This window comes from Parambassis ranga, chromosome 4, assembly GCF_900634625.1.
Source record: "Parambassis ranga chromosome 4, fParRan2.1, whole genome shotgun sequence".
Classification (NCBI taxonomy): Eukaryota; Metazoa; Chordata; class Actinopteri; family Ambassidae; genus Parambassis; species Parambassis ranga.
The window spans coordinates 23,911,850-23,933,283 of NC_041025.1; the positions used below are offsets into that span (position 1 = coordinate 23,911,850).

Consider the following 21,434-nt stretch of genomic DNA (forward strand, 5'->3'; position numbering starts at 1 on the left):
CTGTTATTAATAGAGATTGAGAAGATTGGACCAGTTGTACTTTTTTTGAATATTTGAAACCTTCTTTTGTGGAATACTGGCTGCGGCCCAGCCTCACCCAGACTCTGCCCCCAGCGGCCCCCCAGGTAAGTTGAGTTTGAGACCCCTGGTTTAGATGCAGGCTGTGCTTCGGTGTAGGCCTGTTTTCAGCACACTTAGCTTGGACAGTAAAAGTCTTTTAAGATGAAGAAGCAGCATCAGGTGATTTTTTTACAGTGTAGCAGCCTTAGTGTTAAAAGCAGAAAGAAACACGTCATAAAAAGCCATCACAGCCTGAGTGTAGATAAAAAAACTTTATTATTGTTGTAAGGTAAGATTGACAACAACATGCTGTTACCACGATAAAAATAAAAAGATATTGCACTGGTTTTACTCTAGCAATGTCTCCCTCCCTCCCCCTCTCTTTCTCTCTCAAGCTTTAACGGTGCCACAGCTCTTCTTCCTCCTCTTCATCACTCTTAAAAGACAAACACACGCAGCCTGGAAATACTGCCGCCGTCTGCAGGAGTCCATAAAAGTTTTTTTAACCCTCCTCACAGACGAGTTAAACAGACTGCACATTGAAACATCGCTAAATCTCATGAAACAGAGTGTGTGTGTGAGTGTGTGTTTGTGTGTGTGTGAGTGTGTGTGTGTGTGCGGTCGTAAGGCTTCACCTTGTACCTCGTCAGTCCCGAACGTTTGAATCATTGATGTGCTGCACGTGCTGAGCTGCAGGAAGCTTGTTACTCTGATTCCTGACTCAGCAGAACAGTTTAAAACGTTAGCGTCGCTCTACGGAGGCCCATCAGGACCAACACTGCTGCACGCAGCAGAAAACAGCATCAGACGGATCAGAGCTTCACACACCCACAGGGAGGGAACTCTCACATAACAGTGACGAAATAATTCAGCCTTTATTTTGTTTGATTTTAAATTTGACGGATTTTGTTTGGATTTTTTTTTTCCTGCATCATTAAAGCACTTTTTCTGGTTTAAAGCAAAAAAGTCTTTTTAACGTGGTGTTTGTAGAATATGAATATTTGTGTGTTTTTGTCCATGAACGGCTAACTGAAACGAGTAAACCTGCAACTTTGGAAACAAGCCGACATGAAAGCTGACACAGATCTGGTCTCAGGTGTTTCAGGAAGTCACAGAGCAGCAGAGGTGCATGATGGGTAAACACAGACTGGAGGTCGAACAAACCGCAACAGTGTAACTGCTGAGGCGACCGGGCTGGAGGAGCCTGAGGGGGTCAGGGTGTGTGTTTGTGTTGGCCACGCTGTGTGTGTGTGTGTCTGTATGTGTGTGTGTGTGTGTCTGTATGTGTGTGTGTGTGGTCAACAGGCTGGAGATTAATGACTGCACCAGGGAAACTGACGCCTGCTTCAGCAGATGGCTGAACCATAATCCTTACACCGGTGTGGAGGTGTGTGTGTGTGTGTGTGTGTGTGTTCGTACAGTCAGAAAGTGGCACTGCTGTTTTATATGGCACAGACTTCAATCTGAAGGTGTGTGTGTAAATAATATGGAAGCTGTTTAGTGACAAACACTGAAGAAGTCAGCGAGTTTCAGCACAAATATTTCAGTATGTGTTACTGTATGCGGATATTTTGGCCCTTTAAGGGTTAACATCCTGATCTTATGTCTGAACCTGTGCTCAATGGAACATAATTAACACTAAAGAGCCACAATATCAAAATATCATCACACAGCTCAGTCTAAAGCGACACATGAGGACACAGGCTGCATGTGAAAAATGTCCCAACTGATCTGAATCAGAATCTTACGGCGGCAGACTGAGTCCAGACCCCAGCGGTCCTGAAACCAGACCCGTTTCTGATTCTTCAAACATCTCTGTCCTCGCCTTGCTGCGCTCTGAGCAGTGATGACGGTGCAGGATGAACACAGTCAGATAATCCACAAACAACATTCAAGTCAGAGAGAGAGTCAGAGTTCCTCCACAGACTCACACAGGTGCCACTAACACAGGGGAACAGAGGAGCTGGTTGCTACGGGCAACAAAAACACACCACACCATGTGTAAACAAAGGAGAGAGACTTCCACAGTCTGTGAACGCCTTCACACACACAGACACACACAGACACACACACCATGCCGTCTGTCTGCTTTTTGGAAACAGGACAGGAAATGTTCAAACATTGAGTTTCTGTGATTAAACTAAAAAAAAATAAAAACAAATCAGATGACAGAAACTCAAACACACACACATTTCATCTTATTCTAACCACACACACACACACACACACACACACACAGGGTATAAAACAGATGCAGAACTTTAAATATTCTTATGTATATACATAGATAGCCATGCACAAACACACACACACAGTTAAGTGTGACAACTTTACAGGATTCGAGGCAAAACACAGCAAGTTGGTCCAGATACCAAAATAAAAGTCTGACAGCCTGTAGAGGCCGACAGGGGCCAGAAAAAGAGAGCGGGCGGTCCGGAGCGGCTTCTAAAAGCTGGGCAGTAAAATCAGGTGTTCAAGCGATGGGTTAAAAGACGACGACAACCGGAGCCGAGCGCACAAACCCTTCACCGGCATCAGACACTTACCATGCTGCCAGGTTTTACTTCACATAAGTGATTAGAAAGTAGCCTCTCTTCTCAGATCTTTAACCCTTTACATCAAAGTCTGAGTGAAAATTTTAAAGGGACAGTTCACCTCAAAATCATAGTTTTGGTTTATAAGTTGAGTTTTTGGCCGACTCTGAAACACACAAACCAAACTACACACAACAGCTGTGACTAGATGGATGCTGTGCGCTCTGTGCAGTGACACGGCTGTAGGTTGTAGTTTAGAAGAAGGTAGTCCCCACAGGAAAGTGCTTAGAATGATTACTGCTGCTGAACTCAGAACAGACAGGAGGCGTGAGGATGAACTGTCCCAGTCTAACAGGCAGCTCCACGCCTGCCAGGCTGTGCTCAGGGAACAGTGAGCCCACTGCAGCCAGAGGAGAGCTGAATTTGTCCTGTGAGCTGCTGACGATGCAGATGTGTTCCTATAAACAGACCGTAGAGCTGCTAAACACACACTGAGCATTATTGCTGAGATACGATCTGCCTCCAAACATGGCTGAGCAGGCAGGTGGAGAACGGAGGGACGAGGAGCGGGAAAGCAAAGTGACAGACGTGGGTTCAGTTGTCCAGCACAGAACAGAAAGTGTGTGTGTGTGTGTGTGAGTGTAACGAGTGTGAGCGCGGACCCCTGAGCTCTTCATGTTTCTGGCCCCTTACATGAGTGGGACACCAAACTGAACACAAAGAGCACAGAACAGCTGGAATGGAGCCACATCTGTCCGTCAGCGCCCACTGCACCGCCCTTCAGCTCTGACTGGCGCCGTGTTGCTAATAAGTTTTCTTCCAAACATGCAGTTTGAGTGAATTTAAAGAGCTGCTGCACATGTCTGTTCTGCTGCTACGTCTTCTTGCTGGTGGCTTTGTCTGGTTGGGAGGAGGCGGGCGAGGCGGCGGCAGTGGTGGTGTGGGGGTCGGACCTCTTGCGCTGTGGCTCAGGTGCAGCAGAAGCAGGTGGAGGTGTGCTGATGGCAGAGGTGGCGGCGCTCTCTCTGCCTGTGGCCCCTGATGTGGGCGGCGGCGGCAGTGGGGCTGTGTAGCCCTTCTGGGTGGGGGTTTGCCTCTGAGAGGCAGTGGGTGAAGCAGTTTGCTTGGTTGGGGAAAGGCGAGGCGGCTGCGCGACCTGTTTGGAGGCGTCAGAAGGCGGGGCTTCGGGAGCGCCTCCTCTGGGTGCTTTCTGGTCTTTGGGGGTCTTCTCTGCAGCAGAGCTGAGTTTGACCGGACCCAGAACACTTTTAGCTACTGTAGCCAGCTGAGACACAACTTTGTCCACTCCAGTCTCAGCGGGGGGGACTGGGGAGCTGGAACTTGAGGTGGAGCTGGAGGTGGATGGAGAGGAGGCCGTCAGGCATGCAGCGGCGGCGGCAGCACAGAGCCTCCTGTTGTCGGCCTCCTTCTTCTCCTTGGGGATGCCCGGAGAGGAGCAGGCGGAGCGGGTGGGGGAGTCTGTGGTGGTCGTAGTGGTTCTGCAGTCAGGAGAGCTGGCGGGGCTCGCTGAGGAGGGGGCAGCGGCTCTCGGGCTGTCCGGGGTTCGGCTCTCTGCCGCCTTCCCCTTCAGACTCGGTGAGTCTTGAGGAGGAGTCGGTTTGAGGAAAGTGTCCTTGCTGACTGAGATGAACGCGCTGCCCGGGGTGGAGAACGGAAGGGGGGCCTGAGCGGGTTTTGTGGTGCCGCCTGCCTCCAGAACTTTCCTCTCCTGTCTCACACCCTCCTCTGTGGATGAGGTGGATCTCCCATCCTTCACTCCTGCAGAGGCGGCGCTCGGACTGGGCTTCTCTGACAGGGTGGGCAGCGTGTGTGACGGGCTGGGCCTGCCCACCTGTGATGGCCCTGTGTGGGAGAAGGTGGCGTGGGGGGTGCAGGGGGAGAGGCAGAGGGACGGCAGCGTGCCTCCGGGACCTGTTCTCACAGTGGTGGGCCTCAGCAGCGGAGGAGGGGTGAACGTGGTCCCCCGGCGTCCGTCCTGGCTGTCCTCTGAGCCCTCGTCTGTCTCGTCCTCAGATGAATCGACCTCGTGGATGGCGTCCTGCTTCTGCAGCGATTCCCTGCGCTCCGCCCGGTCCTGCCTGATGGCCGACAGTTTGTCCTTCAGCTTGCTCTTCCCAGGGGCCAGGCCCAGCGAGCCGGACACTGTGCCGAGGGCGCTGTCTCCTTCCTGACGTCCTAACTTCCTGGACGAGGAGGAGTGTTTCTGCAGGCTGCCCTTCTCCACGCCGCGGCCCGCTGAGGACAGCAGGCCCTCGCTGGCTGACTCCTGAAGATTCACATGAAAAAACATGTGAGAGCAGGTAACACAGATATACACCCTGTCCTGTTAACCAGAAAAAGACCACGCTTAAAACCCTCTGAAGCCTAACCACTTAAGATATTTGAAACTTGTTACCTGCAGGCTCTGTAGGCTCGGCTCTCGCTGCAGAATCTCCTTCTTGAAGTCAGAGTGTGAGATGTCCAGGCTGTGTTTCCGGCCCCCGACAGTCACTCCCACCGGCAGCTTCTTATCTGCTGCTGCCGCTGCCGCCCCGGAGGGAGATGAGGGCGAGTTAGAGAGAGAGGCAGCCAGTTTCTCGGCTGACTGCACCCTCTTGAGGAGTGGGGAGCGGGGAGGCTCTGCGCTCTTGGGCCTGGATATCTGCCTCACCAGGGGAGGGGAGGAGTGCAGCTTTACGGGGAACGTCTGGCCCACGGCGGCCTGGCCCAGGGCGTGGCTCGGCAGCGGTGAGGGGGAGCGCTGAGGGGAGCTGCTCTGCGGTGTTGGAGAAGGTGTGCGGGCCAGAGGGGACAGAGGGATGTTTCCAGCTGACTTGCGTCGGGGGGAGCGGTACTGGCGCTGAAGCTTCGGGGCGAGGCCGTGCAGCGAGCTGGGCCGGATGTGACCTGAACTGGCCGGGGAGTTTGGAACGCTGGAGCTGGGGGAGCTGCTCTGTGACGAGTTTCCACCAACTGAGGGGAGAAGAGAACACTGATGTAGCAGAGACACACTGAGAAACCAGACAAAAACAGTGGCTCTCTCACCTGAGTGGGCGGAGTCTGGCGTGGACCTGTAGCCCTGCGTGGGGCTGCGTGGTGACAGGTTGTGCGTGGGTGAGCCGGGGCCACTTTCCCCAGAAGAGAGTGAGCGGTTCAGAGAGGACAGACTGCGGCTGGTGTGGAGGAGGGACGCCTGCTTCGTGATCTTCCTGAACAGAGACGTCCTCTTCTTACTGCCAGAGCACACACACAGTTACTTCCTCATTACACTGCACGTGTGTGGATTTGCTGTTGACCTGGTGTGTGTGTGTGTGTGTGTGTCCACCTGTCCTGTCCTTCCTTGTTCTTGGTCTTCTTGTTGCGTCTCGCCATCTTGGTTTTGTGGCTTGTCTTTCGGGCAGGACCCACCTTGATGGACGTATTTTCAAACGGAGTGGCAGAGATGGACACTTTGGCACCGCTCTGTACGATGACATCATGATTACATCACCCACACTGTCGTTGATTTGAAACAATGGCTGAAACAATGGCTGACAGAGTCTGTACCTTCAGTATGAGCTCCACCACCTCCGTGTGAACCAGACCATGGACCGGTTCTCCGTTGACGTGCGTGATGAGGTCACCCTCTCTTAGCCCCGCTTCATGGGCTGGCCCCCCCTCCTCCACATGCTGAGGGAGAGAAGGAGAGAGAGAGAGAGAGAGAGAGGAGAGAGAGAGGTGAGACGTTGCTGTTCTGTTGTTGTTTACTGCCACCTTCTGTCAACAACAAGAATCAAAGTTCCAGCACACACAGTGCTGTACAGTCTGAGGCAGGTAAAGGTTTTCAGGCTGAATCATGTGACACTCACCCACACCATGTGATGCACGGTGTAGATGTCCGAGTCCCCCATGTAGACCCTGATGGCCCTCAGGGTGAAGCCGTACTTCTTCCCCGCTCTGTGGATAACGATGGCAGGTTTGACGCTGCTCACAGCTGGAGACAGGTCCCGGCTTGGAGAGGAGTCCCGGGATGACGGGTTTGACGACAGCGAGTGAGGAGACATGGGGCTGGCGAGCGGTGAGGCTCCATGGTGGTCTGAAAACAAACAAAAAACTCAGCAGTGAGACTCAGATTAAATGTGATTCCTGGTCTTCAGCAGCACCTCGACGCACTGACCTGCAGGGATCATCAGCGACAGCGTGGTGGCCGACGCTGACTTGATGACCTTGTTGAGCGGCCTGGTGCTTTGGGTCGCCGTATGTTTGTCTGCATCTCCAGACATCAGGCGATGGCGAGCCCTGCGAGCCGCCAGGTCGCTGATGGCCTTTGGAGTGGATGGAGAGTCGCTGTCTCCTGCAGTTTTGGAACCATTACTGCCGTTAGCACGCTCGCTAACATCACCGGAGCTTCCCGCTGCATTGAGAGAAGAACAACAGTCAGGAAGAAGCTCACGTATTCCTCCTCTGACGTGTGTTTGTGTTTGGACTGACGTGTGAGCGTGGACTTGCTCAGATGGCTGGAAGTGGAGCTCGGCGTGGTGGGGGACTCGTCCAGCTTCAGCTCTCTCTCCACCGGGAGCTCCGGTATGGCGAGCGGGAGCTCCTCGCAGCGCGGACCCCTCACTGCGCTCGGACCCAGCAGGCTGGGACTCTTCCTGCTGCCAGCTGCACCTGGGAGGTGGACACAGAGGCAGCCTGGTTATAATCATGAAAATGGCCGACTGCTCTGCTCAGAAACCTGCGTGCTGTTTGTGGGCTGAGCTGAGGGACGAGGGCTTTGCTTTTACCTCCCTCCTCCTCTGAGGAGATAGCAAAGCGAGGCATCTCAATGATGGCGGAGCAGCATCGCCTCCTCACTGTCAGAGGTGGGCTCGAGTCACTCTCCGTGTGGGACGACTCGGACACCGACAGACGCTTCCGCAGGCTGCAGAGGACACCACAGATCAAAACACGTGCAGCTACAGAGACACTGCGTCCTGATTTCTGGAGGGGAAGCACTCACATCTCTGGAGATCCCACCAGCCAGGATCGATCTCTGGTCTTGAGTCCGCTCAGGCTGTCGATGCGATCCCCGCCCTCCTCGCTGAGGCTGCGTTTGGTGGGTGGAGGCGTCCTCTTCTCCTCGTGCAGAGACAGACGCTCCATACTGCTGTAGACCTGCACAGAGCACATCGCAGACCCTCAGTGCCTGACCTGATCCGTGTTAGCCCTCAGAAGGTGTGTGAGGTCGTACCTTGCTGAAACGAGGCGAGCAGGAAGAGAACTGTCGTATCTCCACGTGTTCGTCGTCGTTGGTGTCGTCCTCCTCCTCTGAGTCCACATGGTGGTACCGATCCGAACGTGCTGAGGCAGACACACAGGTTAGGTTTCATGTGGATGATGCTGTCAGAGAATGTGTTTGATGAGAGAGGCGTACTGTCAAAGTAGCTGGTGTCGTCCTCAGACTCCAGCTGTGGGATGAACTCGGCTTTCTGTCTCAGAAGACTGTTCCAGTCCAGCTCTGTGAAGAACGGGTGCTGCTTCACCTCAAAGGCACTTCCTGTAGAGATGAAGGAGGATGGAGGAGGATGGTTGGAGGGGCAGGAGGTAGAGAAAGAAAAGAAGACATCAGTACAGTGTAAGTGGAGTATGGTCACACCTTAAACTCTGCGGGGGGGGGGAACCAGCATCAAAGACAGCCGAGCCCGTGCTGACAGAACGTGTTCAAAAACAAAAGAAGTGCTGGAACAAAGACGCTCTGAGTTTTAGAGAAACTTTCTCAGCAGAAAACCTTCAGATCCTTTTCTCCCTGCATGCTGAGGAGCTGCTCTCATTTACTACAGCTGCTGATGGTCTACGTTATCAAACATTCAGGAGAGTCTTTAAAATCAAACGTCTGCAGAATGATGGAGGGGAAGGTGGTGAGCAGGTCGAAGTACAGAAACAGCTGCTGGATAATGTTCATTTTTAAAGAGGAACACATGAAAACATAATGTGTGTGTAGATGTGAACACAGACGGTGGGAGAGGAGCATGTGAATGACGGGAGCTTTCGGACCTGTGCCCAGTCTCTCCAGAGGATTCTGTCTCAGCAGCTTGGAGATGAGGTCCTGAGCTTCCTGAGGCAGAGCTTCATCCTCCTCCGGCCAGACGATCTCATCTGAGAGACACAAAACACTGCATCAGCTCCAGCAGGAGAAAGTGGTCCCACCTGTAAAAACTGCAGGAGCATCAACACCTCACAGTAATCCGGAGGACTGATCTAAAGACAGAGGCAGCCCTCAATCAACAGAGAGCATCCACACGAGACTCAGACGGCCATAAAAGAGACGTACAGGGATCAATGCGGGTTCATGATTATTGACTCGCCCTCTGTATCTGAGGGGATTCAAAGGAGAGAAGAATCACTATTGATTTTACTCCCTGTGAGTCAGGCTGAGCAGCTCTGCTGGCCTCAGGCTCAGTCACACTAATACACACACATACATTTAGACATTTATTTATTTTCATGTTTTTTTGAATCATTCTTTCTCCTCCAAAAATCAAACTCACCACTGATGACCTGACCGAACAGCTCCTCCGGCGTGTCTCCGAAGAACGGAGCGCAGCCCACCAGGAACTCGTACAGGATGACTCCCATCGCCCACCAGTCCACCGGCTTCCCGTAGCCCTGCCGCAGAATCACCTCGGGCGCGATGTACTCCGGCGTGCCGCAAACCTGCAGAGGAACCGAGCAGCAGTGTGAACAGGCAGCTGCATCCACCATCCATCCAGATCAACACTGCCAGCTGCACACCTGTTTATCCAGGAACTCTCGAGTGTCTTTCTCGATGTGTCCTTCATACAGGTTGGTGGTCAGACTCATCAGGCCGATCTTAGACAGGCCGAAGTCGGTCAGCTTGATGTGTCCCATGGATGTGATAAGAAGACTGTAGGAGAGGACATGTTTACTCACAGGAGAAGCACAGCGTGCAGATGAAGGACAAAATGTTGATGTTTGTCTCACTTGTCGGGTTTCAGGTCTCTGTGTACGATGCCGTAATTGTGCAGATACTCTAAAGCGAGGACGGTCTCAGCAAAGTACATACGAGCCATGTCCACCGGCAGGGCGCCGATGTTCTTCAGCAGCGTGGCGCAGTCTCCGCCTGCAGACCGGAGTCAGAGAGGTCAGACAACACAGCGCTGCTAACACTACACACAGTATCCAGGGTGAGGATCTTACCCTCCACGTACTCCATCACCATGCACAGGTGTCTCCTGGTCTCAAACGAGCAGAACATGGAGACAACAAACGGGTTCTCAGCAAACGTCAGGATGTCTCGCTCCACAAAGGCCTGCTGGATCTGGTTCCGCAGGATCAGGTTCTGCTTGTTGATCTTCTTCATGGCGAATCGCTGCCGCGTCTCTTTGTGGCGTACGAGGAACACGGCGCTGCACAGGCAGAGGAAGACCTCAGTGTTAATCCTATTTGACACCATAACAGAAAGAGAAACTGGGTGCAGTCGTACCCGTAGGCTCCATTACTGATGAGCTTGATGTTCTCAAAGTCTTCCTCTCGAGGGGTTTTGGTTTTAGTCGGTGGATGTGGTACTGCTGGGACTGTGGTTCCTCGACTCTGACACACACAAGACAAAAGGTTTCAGTAAGAGGACAAAGACAAGGACAGTCCCTGAATGCCTGTTTTTTATGTGTACTCACGTCCACAGAGTCGTCGGTCTCGGGGGTTTCTGGGTTTCCACTGTCGTAGCTGCTCAGCTGGGTCATTTCTGAGGAGAGACACAGAGATCAGCCATCAAACCGAAGAGATCAGGGGACGTCAAACAAAAGACGGTGTCAGCTCTGCTGGGTTTACCCTCCAGAGGGTCCCTGGTGAGGCCCAGCTGGCTGATGATGTATCTGGGGATGTCAGACTTGATCCCCCGGCCTTCCTTTGCATGACCCTCAGCTGCCTCCAACAAGTGGTAAAACTCCTCGGGGTCGAACTCCTGCAGAGGAAGAAGGAGGAGGAAGAGAGCAAGCGTTCAGCAACAGGAAACAAACTCTGCCTCTTCTTCTCAGCTTCAAAACCCACCTACAGATTTCTGATGTTCCTGAACGCCTCACGTGTGATGTAAAGTTCTGAACATTTAAATTCTTATATGTCCAAAACATTCAGCAACAGGCAGGAAGTGATGGACTCACATGTGAGCAGCAGTCACATGAGTGTCTCCACTACATGGGTGCAGAGACAGAGGTGCAGGGGGAGTCCCTCTGTCCTCTGACAATGCTGTACTGCTGTTATGCACACACAGCATACATGTAAACACACACACACACACTCCCTGCCCCCTCCTCTATCTGTGTGCTTCCATTTGTAAAAACCCATCCTGTACAGTGTCACAGCTGCAGCTGCCTGTGATCAGTCAGAGCCACTGGTGTGAACCTCCATCCTCCTCTTCCTCGCCTTCCTCTGCCCCTCCAATCATCCCTCTGTCTCCTACACTCACGCTTCTCCCTCTCTCTGTATCTGTTCGTCCTCCACGTCGTCCCTCCTTACAAACAGCTGTTTACTGTTCTGTCAGGGCTCTCTGGGCGACGCTGCTCTGCATTTATACAGAAGTGTTAATGTGTGAGTGCATCCGGCTGATTTAAAACAGGAAGCCTGGAAATGAATTGCTGTGCTCGAGTCATTTCACACAGCAGGACGCTCTAAACTGTTTATTAACCACGCGTGGAGTCGATTTACAGTGCTGTGATTCAGACAGGACCAGGCTTTATTAAATATTCTGTTACAATCATGTAAATGCCTAAATATAGTGCATTGTAATATTATTATCAGCTGAATCTGTATAAATAAAATTACACAAACACTGTCGACGTGATATTTAACAAAAAAACTCAGTTTATAGCAATAAAAAGTCAGAAAATGAAAATCAAACTGCGTACCAGACACTCCAGCAGGCGCGCCGGCCGGGCGATGATGATCATCAGCTTCTTGACGAGTTGTGTGACGAAGGTAACCTCCACACTCTCTGAACGCTCGTGAGCCTGAACACAACAGAAGGACACACAACACAGAGTTCATTCTATGATATTATATTCATGATCACACTTTAAATAATTCATCATCCAAGTGTTTTATGACCTTCAGGTTGCTCTGGAAATATGTGTCCTTGACAAACAAAGCAGAACGAGCATTTTGAGGACAGACACACACACACACACACACCTGAGTTAATCTAAGTCAGAGCGACCTCCGCCTCGCTCCCTGATATCCACTGTGAAATGTCTATCAGCGTGAAGACAGAACAATTTACACAGCAGTCCGCTCTGCATCTGCAGCAAACACTGACCCCTGCAAATAAATGGGGTGGAAGAGTGTGTGTGTGTGAGTGTGTGTGTGTGCAGTCTGTAACAATCATAAAGCAGCCACTGTAAAACATGTTTCTTTCTCAGGGGGGTAATGTGTGTGTTTGTGTGTGTATTTTTCAATGTAGCATGTATGCATGTTCTTATGATCGATGTAAGATGTGTGTGTGTGTGTGTGTGTGTGTGTGTGTGTGTGTGTCAGGCAGGCTGACAGAGGAGGTGGCCGTTCATAAACAAAGCGTGGGTGACTCCTTGCTGTATGTCTGACAGACAGGGGGGCGGGGGGGCCTGGGGGTCCCCGCCTTTGAATTATTTATAACTGTAATAAAACCCTGAAGTGAAGTGTGTGTGTGTGTGTGTGTGTGTGTGTGTGTGTGTTCACTGTACATGCGCTGTAAATATGTATTAGAGTGTGTATATGTAAGGAGGCTGTCCAGGCCGTGATCGGTGAGTAATGGACAGCGGAGGGACTGACTCCCACTGCACAGAGACTAATTAACCACAGTGTGTGTGTGTGTGTGTGTGTGTGAGGCCGACTGTATATTAACCCTGCATGTGACAATGACTCCTCTGTGGACACACAGTATATAAACACACAGCGTGCAGTCTGATAGGATCCATAGACTGCAGCTCATTTCAGATGTGTCTCAGTTTACAGACTGAACAGTTTTAACATGGATCATCCCAGGATATTATACTAAACACACTGTATTAACGTGTATTATGGTTTTATTATTTTGATCATATTGTTTATTAATATTGTAATGGCTCTTAAACGCTGTATGTTTTTGTATTTAATTGTTTGGTGTTAAAGCATCATCATCATTTTATTCGACTGCTGTAATGAGGCTGCTGAAACACCAGATGAACAGGTGTATCTGTCTCTATATATACGCCATCATACTGTAAGTGTATATTTTTACTTTTGTTAAAAATGTAATGGCAGGAAAGCACAGAGGAGGATGAAGATGCTGCCATGTTGTAGAAATATTGAGCATCCCTTTAAATGAACTCTTTATGAAGCAGACTAAAAACTTTCAGACCTTCAAAGGTTATTTGGTTTTGGGACTTTTTCCCGCTCCTTCCTGTGTTTGTCCATGAAGACAGGTCAGGTGACGTCATGCAGCCTATCAGAGAGCGCTCATCATTTCCTCCATCAGGTGATGTTTCCCCCCTGAGTCCAGCCAATTAAAGCAGATGTTCACAGCTGCCTCTGACCCATAAACGCGCTGAAGGTTCAGAGTGAGCCATCAGCTCTCAGTGACAGATCACCACAGCTGAGCTAGCACTCTTTCCCTCCACACCGCCCTCAGGTGACCTCCAGGAGTCTAACAGGCTCTCCCAGGGGGTTCTGACAGAGGATGGCCTGGATGCAGGTTGCCATAGTGACCGACCAGGCAGGTCACTAAGCCCACATGACAGGGATGGATGAGGGAGAGGAAAGGAAGATGAGCGGCGGTGAGGAGGAAGAAAGGGGTAAAGGTGGAGGAGAGATAAAAGACACGAGCAGGACAGCAGGAGGAGAGGTGAGCTGGCCTCCTGCGAGTTCTGTAATGGGGTCGTGACATGAGGAGAGAAGAGGAGCCATGGAGGAAAAAAAGGAACGGATAAGTGAGGAGGACAAAGAGAAGGGCTGAGAGACGTCGAGTCCAGAAGGAGTGGACGAGACAAACAGAGGGACACGATTTCACACCGAAAAAGCTTCACTAAGGACGAGCAGCAGGAGACACAGGCTGCTGTTTCAACTGGACTTAAAGGGTTAAATAAAATAAGAAGCAGCTTTTCAGAAGGAATGAAAGCTTTCAAGCCTTTCAGCACTTCAAGTTTCTTAAACTGCATTTTGTTGCTGACAAGTGTCACAAAGTGTGACGACCAACAGAATCTGACAGAGATGTGCGTCCAAATATTCACAACACATTCTACACTGTGTCCATTCATCGGGCTGTTGTGTTCATGTGAATTAGTCTTATTATTATTATTATTATTATTATTATTATTATAATTAGTCACACTATAAGTTAAGTTAAATAAAATCAATAAATGTATCTGCAATCCATCCCAGAATGACCATGACGAGCCATGGTGAGAAAATGATCCTTTAACTTTCTATCCTGAAACACATGCTGACGAAGACTCAACAGTTTACAAAGTTACTGAACTCACACAGAGCAGCGAAGGCAACACCACATTTATACATTTAAAGAGTGTAAACTGTCCCTAAATCCATCACAGTCATAAATATGTCTGCTCGCTCTCTCTTAGTAACGACAGGACCAAACCAAACCCAAAAGACTCAACTGCAAAGTCTTCCTCCTCCTCTTCCTCCTCCTCCCAGCAGTGCGTGAACACCTTCCACTCGCTCCTCCTCATCACCTCCTCCAGCACCACCTCCTCCTCTTCCAGCCTCCTTTGCCACGAGATGCGATACATGTCTCCAACAAAAAAAACGAACTGTCCATACACCTCACAGGCTGATTCCACACCTGCTCACGGCCTCATCCTCTCCTCATCCTCTCCTCATCCTCTCCTCATCCTCTCCTCTGTATGTCTGCTCCACAGAAAAACAACAGCTGCCTAATTGGTGATGTCATCACCCAGCCTGCACTGCAGCTCCTCCAGATGTGCTCAAGTTCTTCACACACCTCCAAAAGCATTCGACAAGGCATCCACCTCCCTCATCCACCTCCTCCTTCTCCTCCTCCTCCTCTGTTAGCCCGCCAGCCAATCACAAGCACAGGAATCCCCCTCCAATCCCCACCCATCCCCAAAACGCTCTGACTGCAGCTCCTTCACCCCTCCACTTTGTCTGGGAGAGTCATCTGTCAGCCCCCAGTGACCGCTGGAGTGTGAAATTAAAATCCAGGAGGGTGTGTGTGTGTGTTTGCCTGCATACGTGTGTGTGTATGATTGAGAGATATTTGTGTGCATGTGTATGTGTGTCACAGTAGAACAGAAGGTCAATAAGAGGCCAGTGGGAGCCATAATGTCGGCCCCCAGGCGCCGGAAAACACTGAGCTAATAGAGATGTCACCACCGCACACACATGTAAATATATTCCTGCGTTCCCACACAGGAACACCTGCATAAACACACAAAAATGTCCCATCATGCCCGGCTGTTTGTCAGTAGTAAACAGACAGCAGCTGCAGGGTCTTCGAAATGACATCACGTGGCGCTGACGGTCAAAAACCACGATGAGTGAACGGAGGGGTGCGTCACGCCGTGAGTTGTTCCACGGCAAACTGAGCGTGACCACAGACACGGTCATGATGTCTTCATCCGAGCTCCAGTTCAAAGCTTTCCGAGTGAAACACTTCAGTGAAATCTTCATGATTTTACACAGTTTGTCTTTTTTATTGCTCCATATGAACATATAATATTATAATATAATAATATAATAATTTGCTTGGCTTATTGTTGAGTTCTGCTGGCTGACATTCAGCATTTATCTGGACATAATGGAACAGAAATGAACGCTGTCTCTATTTTCTGTGTAATTAGTAGAAATTTGCATAATCCTCTGCAGGAGCCTGCCTGTGAGTGAAAAGTTAAATAGTTCATTCTGAGAAATACTCAGGAACACAGGAGCAGTGGAAGTAGGGGCCCTGCTACCTGCTGCCGCTGTGTGTGCTTAGAACTGCGTCCACAGCAGGGGCACTTCTCAGAAACCCGACAATGAGGCGCTCCATAAAAATTACTCATACGACATGACGCCTGTCAGCGCTGACGCAAAGCGACTCATAAGCGTCTAAATCGTCCGTTAACTGCTCGCTGCGATGGAATCGATGGAGTCTGTTACAGAAGGAGCACGTGCAGGAAGGCAGAGCTTCCGACACGTTAACACCGCGGGACAGGAGCGGCCACGGTCTGAGATGGACCTTAGTTTACCAGCTTTGGCACGTGTGCAGGACTTGTTACCATAGCAACTGAGAAAATGGAGGAGAAGTTTATGAGGGATCAGAATGTTTCATCGCTCTGAGTGATGCAGAAACCCGCCCAGCTCGGGCTTGTTAAGTTGGCTGCACACGCATCTGTTTACATGTTCATATTGGTAATTCCTGAATTGGAGGTCGACAGTTCTTCACCACACACTGAACAGACTCTTGTTGCACTTACATCTTGCAGCAGCTTCTCCAGGTTCTCCTGCAGCTCGTAGAAGTATCGGGAGGTGATGAGGTCCTCTCTGCTTTTCTCCAGGCAGTCTCTGGACAGCTCAATCAGCTGATGGTGGATGAAGCTCAGGACCCCGTCGGCCAGCGGGCACACCTTCTCCGGGGCCGAGGAGGCGAGCAGCTCGGCCAGGCGCTCCTCCATTTGAGCCGTCGCCTGAGGCGAGGAGGAGGAGGAGGAGGAAGGGGGGAGGAGAAGGGGAGGGCGGGGGATAGGATGAGTCACAGATGAGGTCCGTGCATGGCAGACAACACAGACGTGACAAATAATGTCATATATGAGAGAAAATCCCCTCTAATTAAATGATGAATAATTCAAAGGAGATTATTTGACAGGCCTGAGATAATACACTGCGCACATGCTGGGATTAAACATCTTTAAATGAAAAGAAACACTTCCTGCAGCTCTTTCACAATAAAAGTTATTTCCTGTACTCTCTGATGCATTCACAGTGTGTGTGTGTGTGTGTGTGTGCAGTACGAACCTTGGGGAACCTCTCTTTGTACACGTGGTTCATCATCATAATCTCGTGGTCGAAGGACACCGGCGAGCGGCCCGGACTGAAAGCAGACACACAGAGGTGAGACTGCAGGAGGCTGAGAGCACCTTCATGTTCAACTGAGATCATCACTGAATTGTTTTCTGCATGTAACATAAAAACAGCTGTTTTTATATTCTGAACTATAGTAACATTTGTGTCACTCCAGTACAATGATCCTCAGCAGGTGTCCTAACAAACGTGTGTGTGTGTTGGCCTGTCTGCTGAAGGACTTTTTAATCTCAGAGAAAATCCTTTTTAATCTGTGAGTTTATGGTCTTTGTAATTCTATAAGTTTGTCCCTGTTGTGTCCCTGCAGAAGCAGACGGTGAGTGACGGACAGGCGGTCAGAGGGGGACAAACGCAGGCTGGTGATCAGCCACACTAACAGGACTGCAGGGTCTTCATCATGTGTGTGTAAACCGAGGACCATGACAACCTTTGGACTCACATGGATGCACACACAGAGCAGCGCAAAGGTAACACCTCTGGAGGCCGACAGACCTGCGCGCACACACACGCTGTATGTGTGTGTGTGTGTGCGAGTAATAAACCCGGGCTGTCCGCCACTGGCAGCGAGTGTCCATCAGTCCTCAGGGAGCTTCACGACTCGACAGGCTGACAGTGACGTCTCCGTCAGTCCACAGTGGAATAAAAACCCATCTGTCTGTCACTCTGTGAGTGGACTCCATTTTCTTTGTGTTCATCTTCTCTCATCACCCCCACACAGACACACACAGACACACACAGACACACACACTCGACCTTTCTCTACAGTAAGACAAAACAGCAACAGCAGCACTATCCTTGACCTTTCTCAGTCTCACTTTCAGGAGAATATGAGCTGATGACAGGTGACAGACTGTGTGTGTGTGTGTGTGTGTCTGTGTGTGTGTGTGTATCTGTGTGTGTGTTTATTTTCAGTCATGGGAGAGAAATTTCATTCCAGGCAATTTTAAGCTTTGTTAGCATGCTGCATTATTCATTCCATCCATTCCTACCAGTAAACATTCGTCTCTGAATTCACGGTTGAAGCAGCACAAACATTTTTTCATTTTTATAAACCATTTGGTCATTTTAAAATCTAGTTGTCTGCCAATCTTTGTTTGTTTTAGAGACATATTTCAATTTTGTCTTGATTTTAAAGATACATTTTAAACAACATAAAAGGCCCCACAGAAACAAAGGGACAGCTGCAGGGTCTGAAAAATTATATTTGAGGAGTGACTGAGTAAAAACATCTTAATAAATAATAATAATAAATAAATATCTAAAATAAAATGTCAGGAACTGGACTAAAAGAAAACACACATGCAAAAACAAATGTCCTGAAACAAAGCTGAGGACAGGTGAGGGTATGAGTCACCAATACACACACACACACACACACACACGCGCACACACACACACACACACACACACACCATGTATCCTGCTGGATGAGGTAATGCTTTAAGTCATCCATCGACTGCTCAAAGTCCAATTACTGGCTTAATAGGAATGAGAGCAGCCTGACATACGAGCCAAACGTCATGGAGGCTGTTTATCACGGCAGCAGCACACAGTGACAGGTAACTACACACACACACAAACACAAACAGGCAGACACACAGACACACAGACACACAGACACTTAGATTATTCATTGATCAGTTTGAGCTTTAAGATATTTTTACCATATTCACATGTTGCATCGTGTGTGATGTATGATTCTAATCTCAAATGTAAGCTTCAAATATTCCAGTAAACAGATTATTGTACATGTCAGACGTAAATTTGTACCAACACAAAAACTAAAGGTTCTGCTCTCCTCAGCAACAAGCAGGGAGCCATGATGAGCAGCGGCCTTCATGGCGCACACAGAGCAGACAGGTGGACACACTGACGGCGCCTTCACACTGAGCGTTCACTGCTGAAAGGAAACATGGGATTCTTCACACAAAGACTCGTTAACATGCTCAACTCTGAAACTTCTTGTTTCATGTCTGTGTTCTTGGAAGAAGAGAAATCAATCAGGGCCTGTCAGCCGGCTCTGTAACTAAAGGACAGTCTTAACAAAGATGGATTTAGTGCCTCGGGCTGTTATGTACGTTCTTTAATTTTCATACAACGTCTTCTTTTTCTGCGGCTCGTGCTTATTAAAATAAATCTCTCGTTCACAGCGGAGGTCGCGGTGAAATCCCCCCGATGAATAACACCAGAAGCCAGACAAAGGCTAATTAGAACACGACTATATTTCTGCAGTAATGGGAAATAAAAAATGCCTGGTGGCAATCCGGGCGAAAAACGTCTTCGTCATTACTCTGAGAAATGACCTTGGAGATGAGGAGGAAGTTGTGAGAGAGTTCTGTTCAAAAGTTAGCAGGAGGAGAGAGAACATGTCGTCTGGAGCGGAGACGTGTTTGGAAAACGTGATTCTCAAACATTGGTGGAGGGCTGACGGTGATGTCAGGCACTCAGAATGCAAAAGAGCTTATTGGTAGAGAGGGTAATTGAAGTAAATCAGACGAGACAGCCAATCAGATGGTGTGTGTGTGTGTGTGTGTGTGTGTGAGAGAGAGAAATAACATTGACGCTTCACAACTGAGGTGGCGACTTGGGAAATGAGAGGCCTAATTGACCGTGACAGAGAGCTGGGCACTACAGGGATGAGGTGTGTGTGTGTGTGTGTGTGTGTGTGTGTGATGACATGCATGCTGGAGGAGAGTCATGATGGAAAAACTCCAGCTGATGACAGCATGAATCTGGCAGGTCAACACAGACAGAGGGACTCTGACCTTTCAACACCAAACTATAATCCATTAATCTTCCTACATAAATTAAAATGAGGTATTGGATTATGTTTGATAGACAATTTTAAAAATCTAAATGTATTGATTTATACTGTAGCAAATGAAAAGCACTGCTTTGTGTGCAGCTGCATGGACGACTGATGTCTCCATCATTTATAGAGCTTCTGGTGGACTGACGCCACCCACGTTGGTCCACGAGGACACGGAGACATTCAGGGACCGTGCTCCTCCTCCTCCTCCTCCTCACAGTGGGGTGATGAAAATTACCATAGAAAGTTTCTGTCTAATCAGTCAAAGGGTTGAACTGCATGAACATGAACTAAGAGCTGTCACCTTGTTCTACTTCAGGCCGCAGACTTATCAATCACAACTCGCATCTGAGAGAAGATGAAAAAATGAACAAAGAAACTGTAAAATGACAACAGGCCGCTGCCGGCGCTCTCGGCGGAGTCATTAAATTAGCATATAATTGTGCTCTGCAGCTCATGTTCATTTATTTGGCCCCCATCTTCTCTGGGGTCCAATCACCATCAGCCCCACCACCATCATCATCATCATCATCATCGTGGTCCCTCCTCACTCCTCTGCTCCTGTCTGCCTCTCTGCCTTCAGACTGCAGCTTTTATCCACTCTGAACTCTCTGCTGGTTCTCCGTCTGAACCTGTCTGCTCATTAAGGGCTGTTTAATGACCGAAGCCATGTCAGGCTTTCCACCGAGGCTCGTTCAGCAACACAACATCCGCCTTTCAAAGTCACCTCACACACCTGGAGGCAGCTCCAGGCAGCTCCTAAACCTTTTCTAACATCTTCAACGTTCTTCTTCCTCCTCAGCACAGAAAATAAACAGGGTTACACAGGGACACAGGTGATGGTGGATTACTGCACACACACACACACACACACACACACACACACACACCACACACACCACACACACACCACACACACACACACACACACCCCACACACACACACACACACACACACACACACACTGAGCCTGACATCAATCAACAAACACTGCGGGACTCTAATCAGATACACCCCATGCAGCCCTGTTTCACCTGCTTTCATCTCAGAGGATGAAAGAATTCAATATCTGTCTGCAAAGAAGCAGAGATGAAGATAAGGAGGAGGCTGCTGAGAAGGAGGATGACGGCTGAGGAGGAAGAGGAGGAAGAAACCATGAAAACACAGAAGGACAGACAGACTGAGTGAAAGTCAGGGAGTGACGAGGACGAATGTGAGTTTGAGAATAGGTGGACGGGTGAGTGGCAGAGAGGCCAGTCTGACCTTTCACACACACACACACACACACACAATCCACTGGATGCTAATGTTTGTTCATCCCCTGTGGGAGCCGGCCCGCTCCAGGTGGCTTTTTATAGTCACCCTTTAACGTTAATGAGGCCTTGACAACCATTCATCATGAGTTCATTGACTTGTGTGGCGCTGAGGAGTTTTTAAGGTGAAGAACAGAAATAAACACAAAGGAGGACAGATGGAGCAGCGCCGAGGACCGCCGACCAGCCTCAACTCCACACTGACTCTGGGTGTCACATGTTTAGTCACTGTGGGCTGCTCGGGAGTGCAGAACCTTTTGTTTTTACAGAATCTTTTTAGTGTTAATGCTTTATTTTTAGAGTTTGGATAAAAAACCCAGACTTGGTTCGACTTTCTGTGCGTCTCATATGATGCATTAAGATGGCTGACAGGACTGCAGGTGTGGTGTAAAGCTCACATCGCTGTGCAGCCCTGGAGAAAACGCTTGTGCTTGTTGCATGAACACAGACGGGGCTTGGCTGCTTACCTGAGGCTGCGGGAGCGCGGTCTCATGGCGGGGGAGCGCCGGCCCTCCTCGTCCGTGATGCTCTCCGAGCTGAAATGTTTGGTGAGGAAGTGCAGCTCGTCGGGCGTGGGCTGGAAGGGCAGCTGGTGCAGCTTCTCCTGAGATGAACAGGAGGACTGTGAGAGGAGGAGCACAGAGGGAGCACAGATTACAACCAGCACTGGAGCTACGGCGCGGGTTAGGCTG

At 49.7% G+C, this 21,434-nt stretch overlaps 1 protein-coding gene and 1 long non-coding RNA gene across 12 annotated transcripts in view; one reads left to right on the forward strand and one right to left on the reverse strand.

Annotated features, from left to right (window-relative positions):
• Positions 1 to 1,438: 1,438 nt before the first annotated feature.
• mast2 (microtubule associated serine/threonine kinase 2) overlaps positions 1,439 to 21,434 on the reverse strand; it is a 109,578-nt gene continuing 89,582 nt past the window's right edge. For 9 of the 11 annotated variants that reach the window (XM_028404312.1, XM_028404309.1, XM_028404315.1 and 6 more), the window contains 24 exons: positions 21,210 to 21,364; positions 16,554 to 16,629; positions 16,016 to 16,225; positions 11,477 to 11,578; positions 10,404 to 10,536; positions 10,250 to 10,317; positions 10,060 to 10,166; positions 9,774 to 9,982; positions 9,558 to 9,696; positions 9,348 to 9,480; positions 9,104 to 9,269; positions 8,610 to 8,711; positions 7,990 to 8,112; positions 7,807 to 7,916; positions 7,576 to 7,730; positions 7,361 to 7,497; positions 7,065 to 7,244; positions 6,751 to 6,987; positions 6,443 to 6,669; positions 6,141 to 6,263; positions 5,920 to 6,056; positions 5,640 to 5,827; positions 5,011 to 5,567; positions 1,439 to 4,881 (listed from right to left, as the gene is read on the reverse strand). In XM_028404312.1, the coding sequence (XP_028260113.1) occupies positions 3,469 to 4,881; positions 5,011 to 5,567; positions 5,640 to 5,827; positions 5,920 to 6,056; positions 6,141 to 6,263; positions 6,443 to 6,669; positions 6,751 to 6,987; positions 7,065 to 7,244; positions 7,361 to 7,497; positions 7,576 to 7,730; positions 7,807 to 7,916; positions 7,990 to 8,112; positions 8,610 to 8,711; positions 9,104 to 9,269; positions 9,348 to 9,480; positions 9,558 to 9,696; positions 9,774 to 9,982; positions 10,060 to 10,166; positions 10,250 to 10,317; positions 10,404 to 10,536; positions 11,477 to 11,578; positions 16,016 to 16,225; positions 16,554 to 16,629; positions 21,210 to 21,364 (5,187 nt within the window). In that variant the 3' untranslated portion in view covers positions 1,439 to 3,468. The remainder of the gene's footprint in view (positions 4,882 to 5,010; positions 5,568 to 5,639; positions 5,828 to 5,919; positions 6,057 to 6,140; positions 6,264 to 6,442; positions 6,670 to 6,750; positions 6,988 to 7,064; positions 7,245 to 7,360; positions 7,498 to 7,575; positions 7,731 to 7,806; positions 7,917 to 7,989; positions 8,113 to 8,609; positions 8,712 to 9,103; positions 9,270 to 9,347; positions 9,481 to 9,557; positions 9,697 to 9,773; positions 9,983 to 10,059; positions 10,167 to 10,249; positions 10,318 to 10,403; positions 10,537 to 11,476; positions 11,579 to 16,015; positions 16,226 to 16,553; positions 16,630 to 21,209; positions 21,365 to 21,434) is intronic. The other 2 variants (XM_028404313.1, XM_028404311.1) reach the window with 1 other exon arrangement.
• Positions 18,103 to 18,894, forward strand: LOC114434874 (uncharacterized). Its single transcript, XR_003670517.1, has 3 exons — positions 18,103 to 18,178; positions 18,423 to 18,693; positions 18,770 to 18,894. It is a non-coding gene; the product is annotated as an uncharacterized LOC114434874 (long non-coding RNA).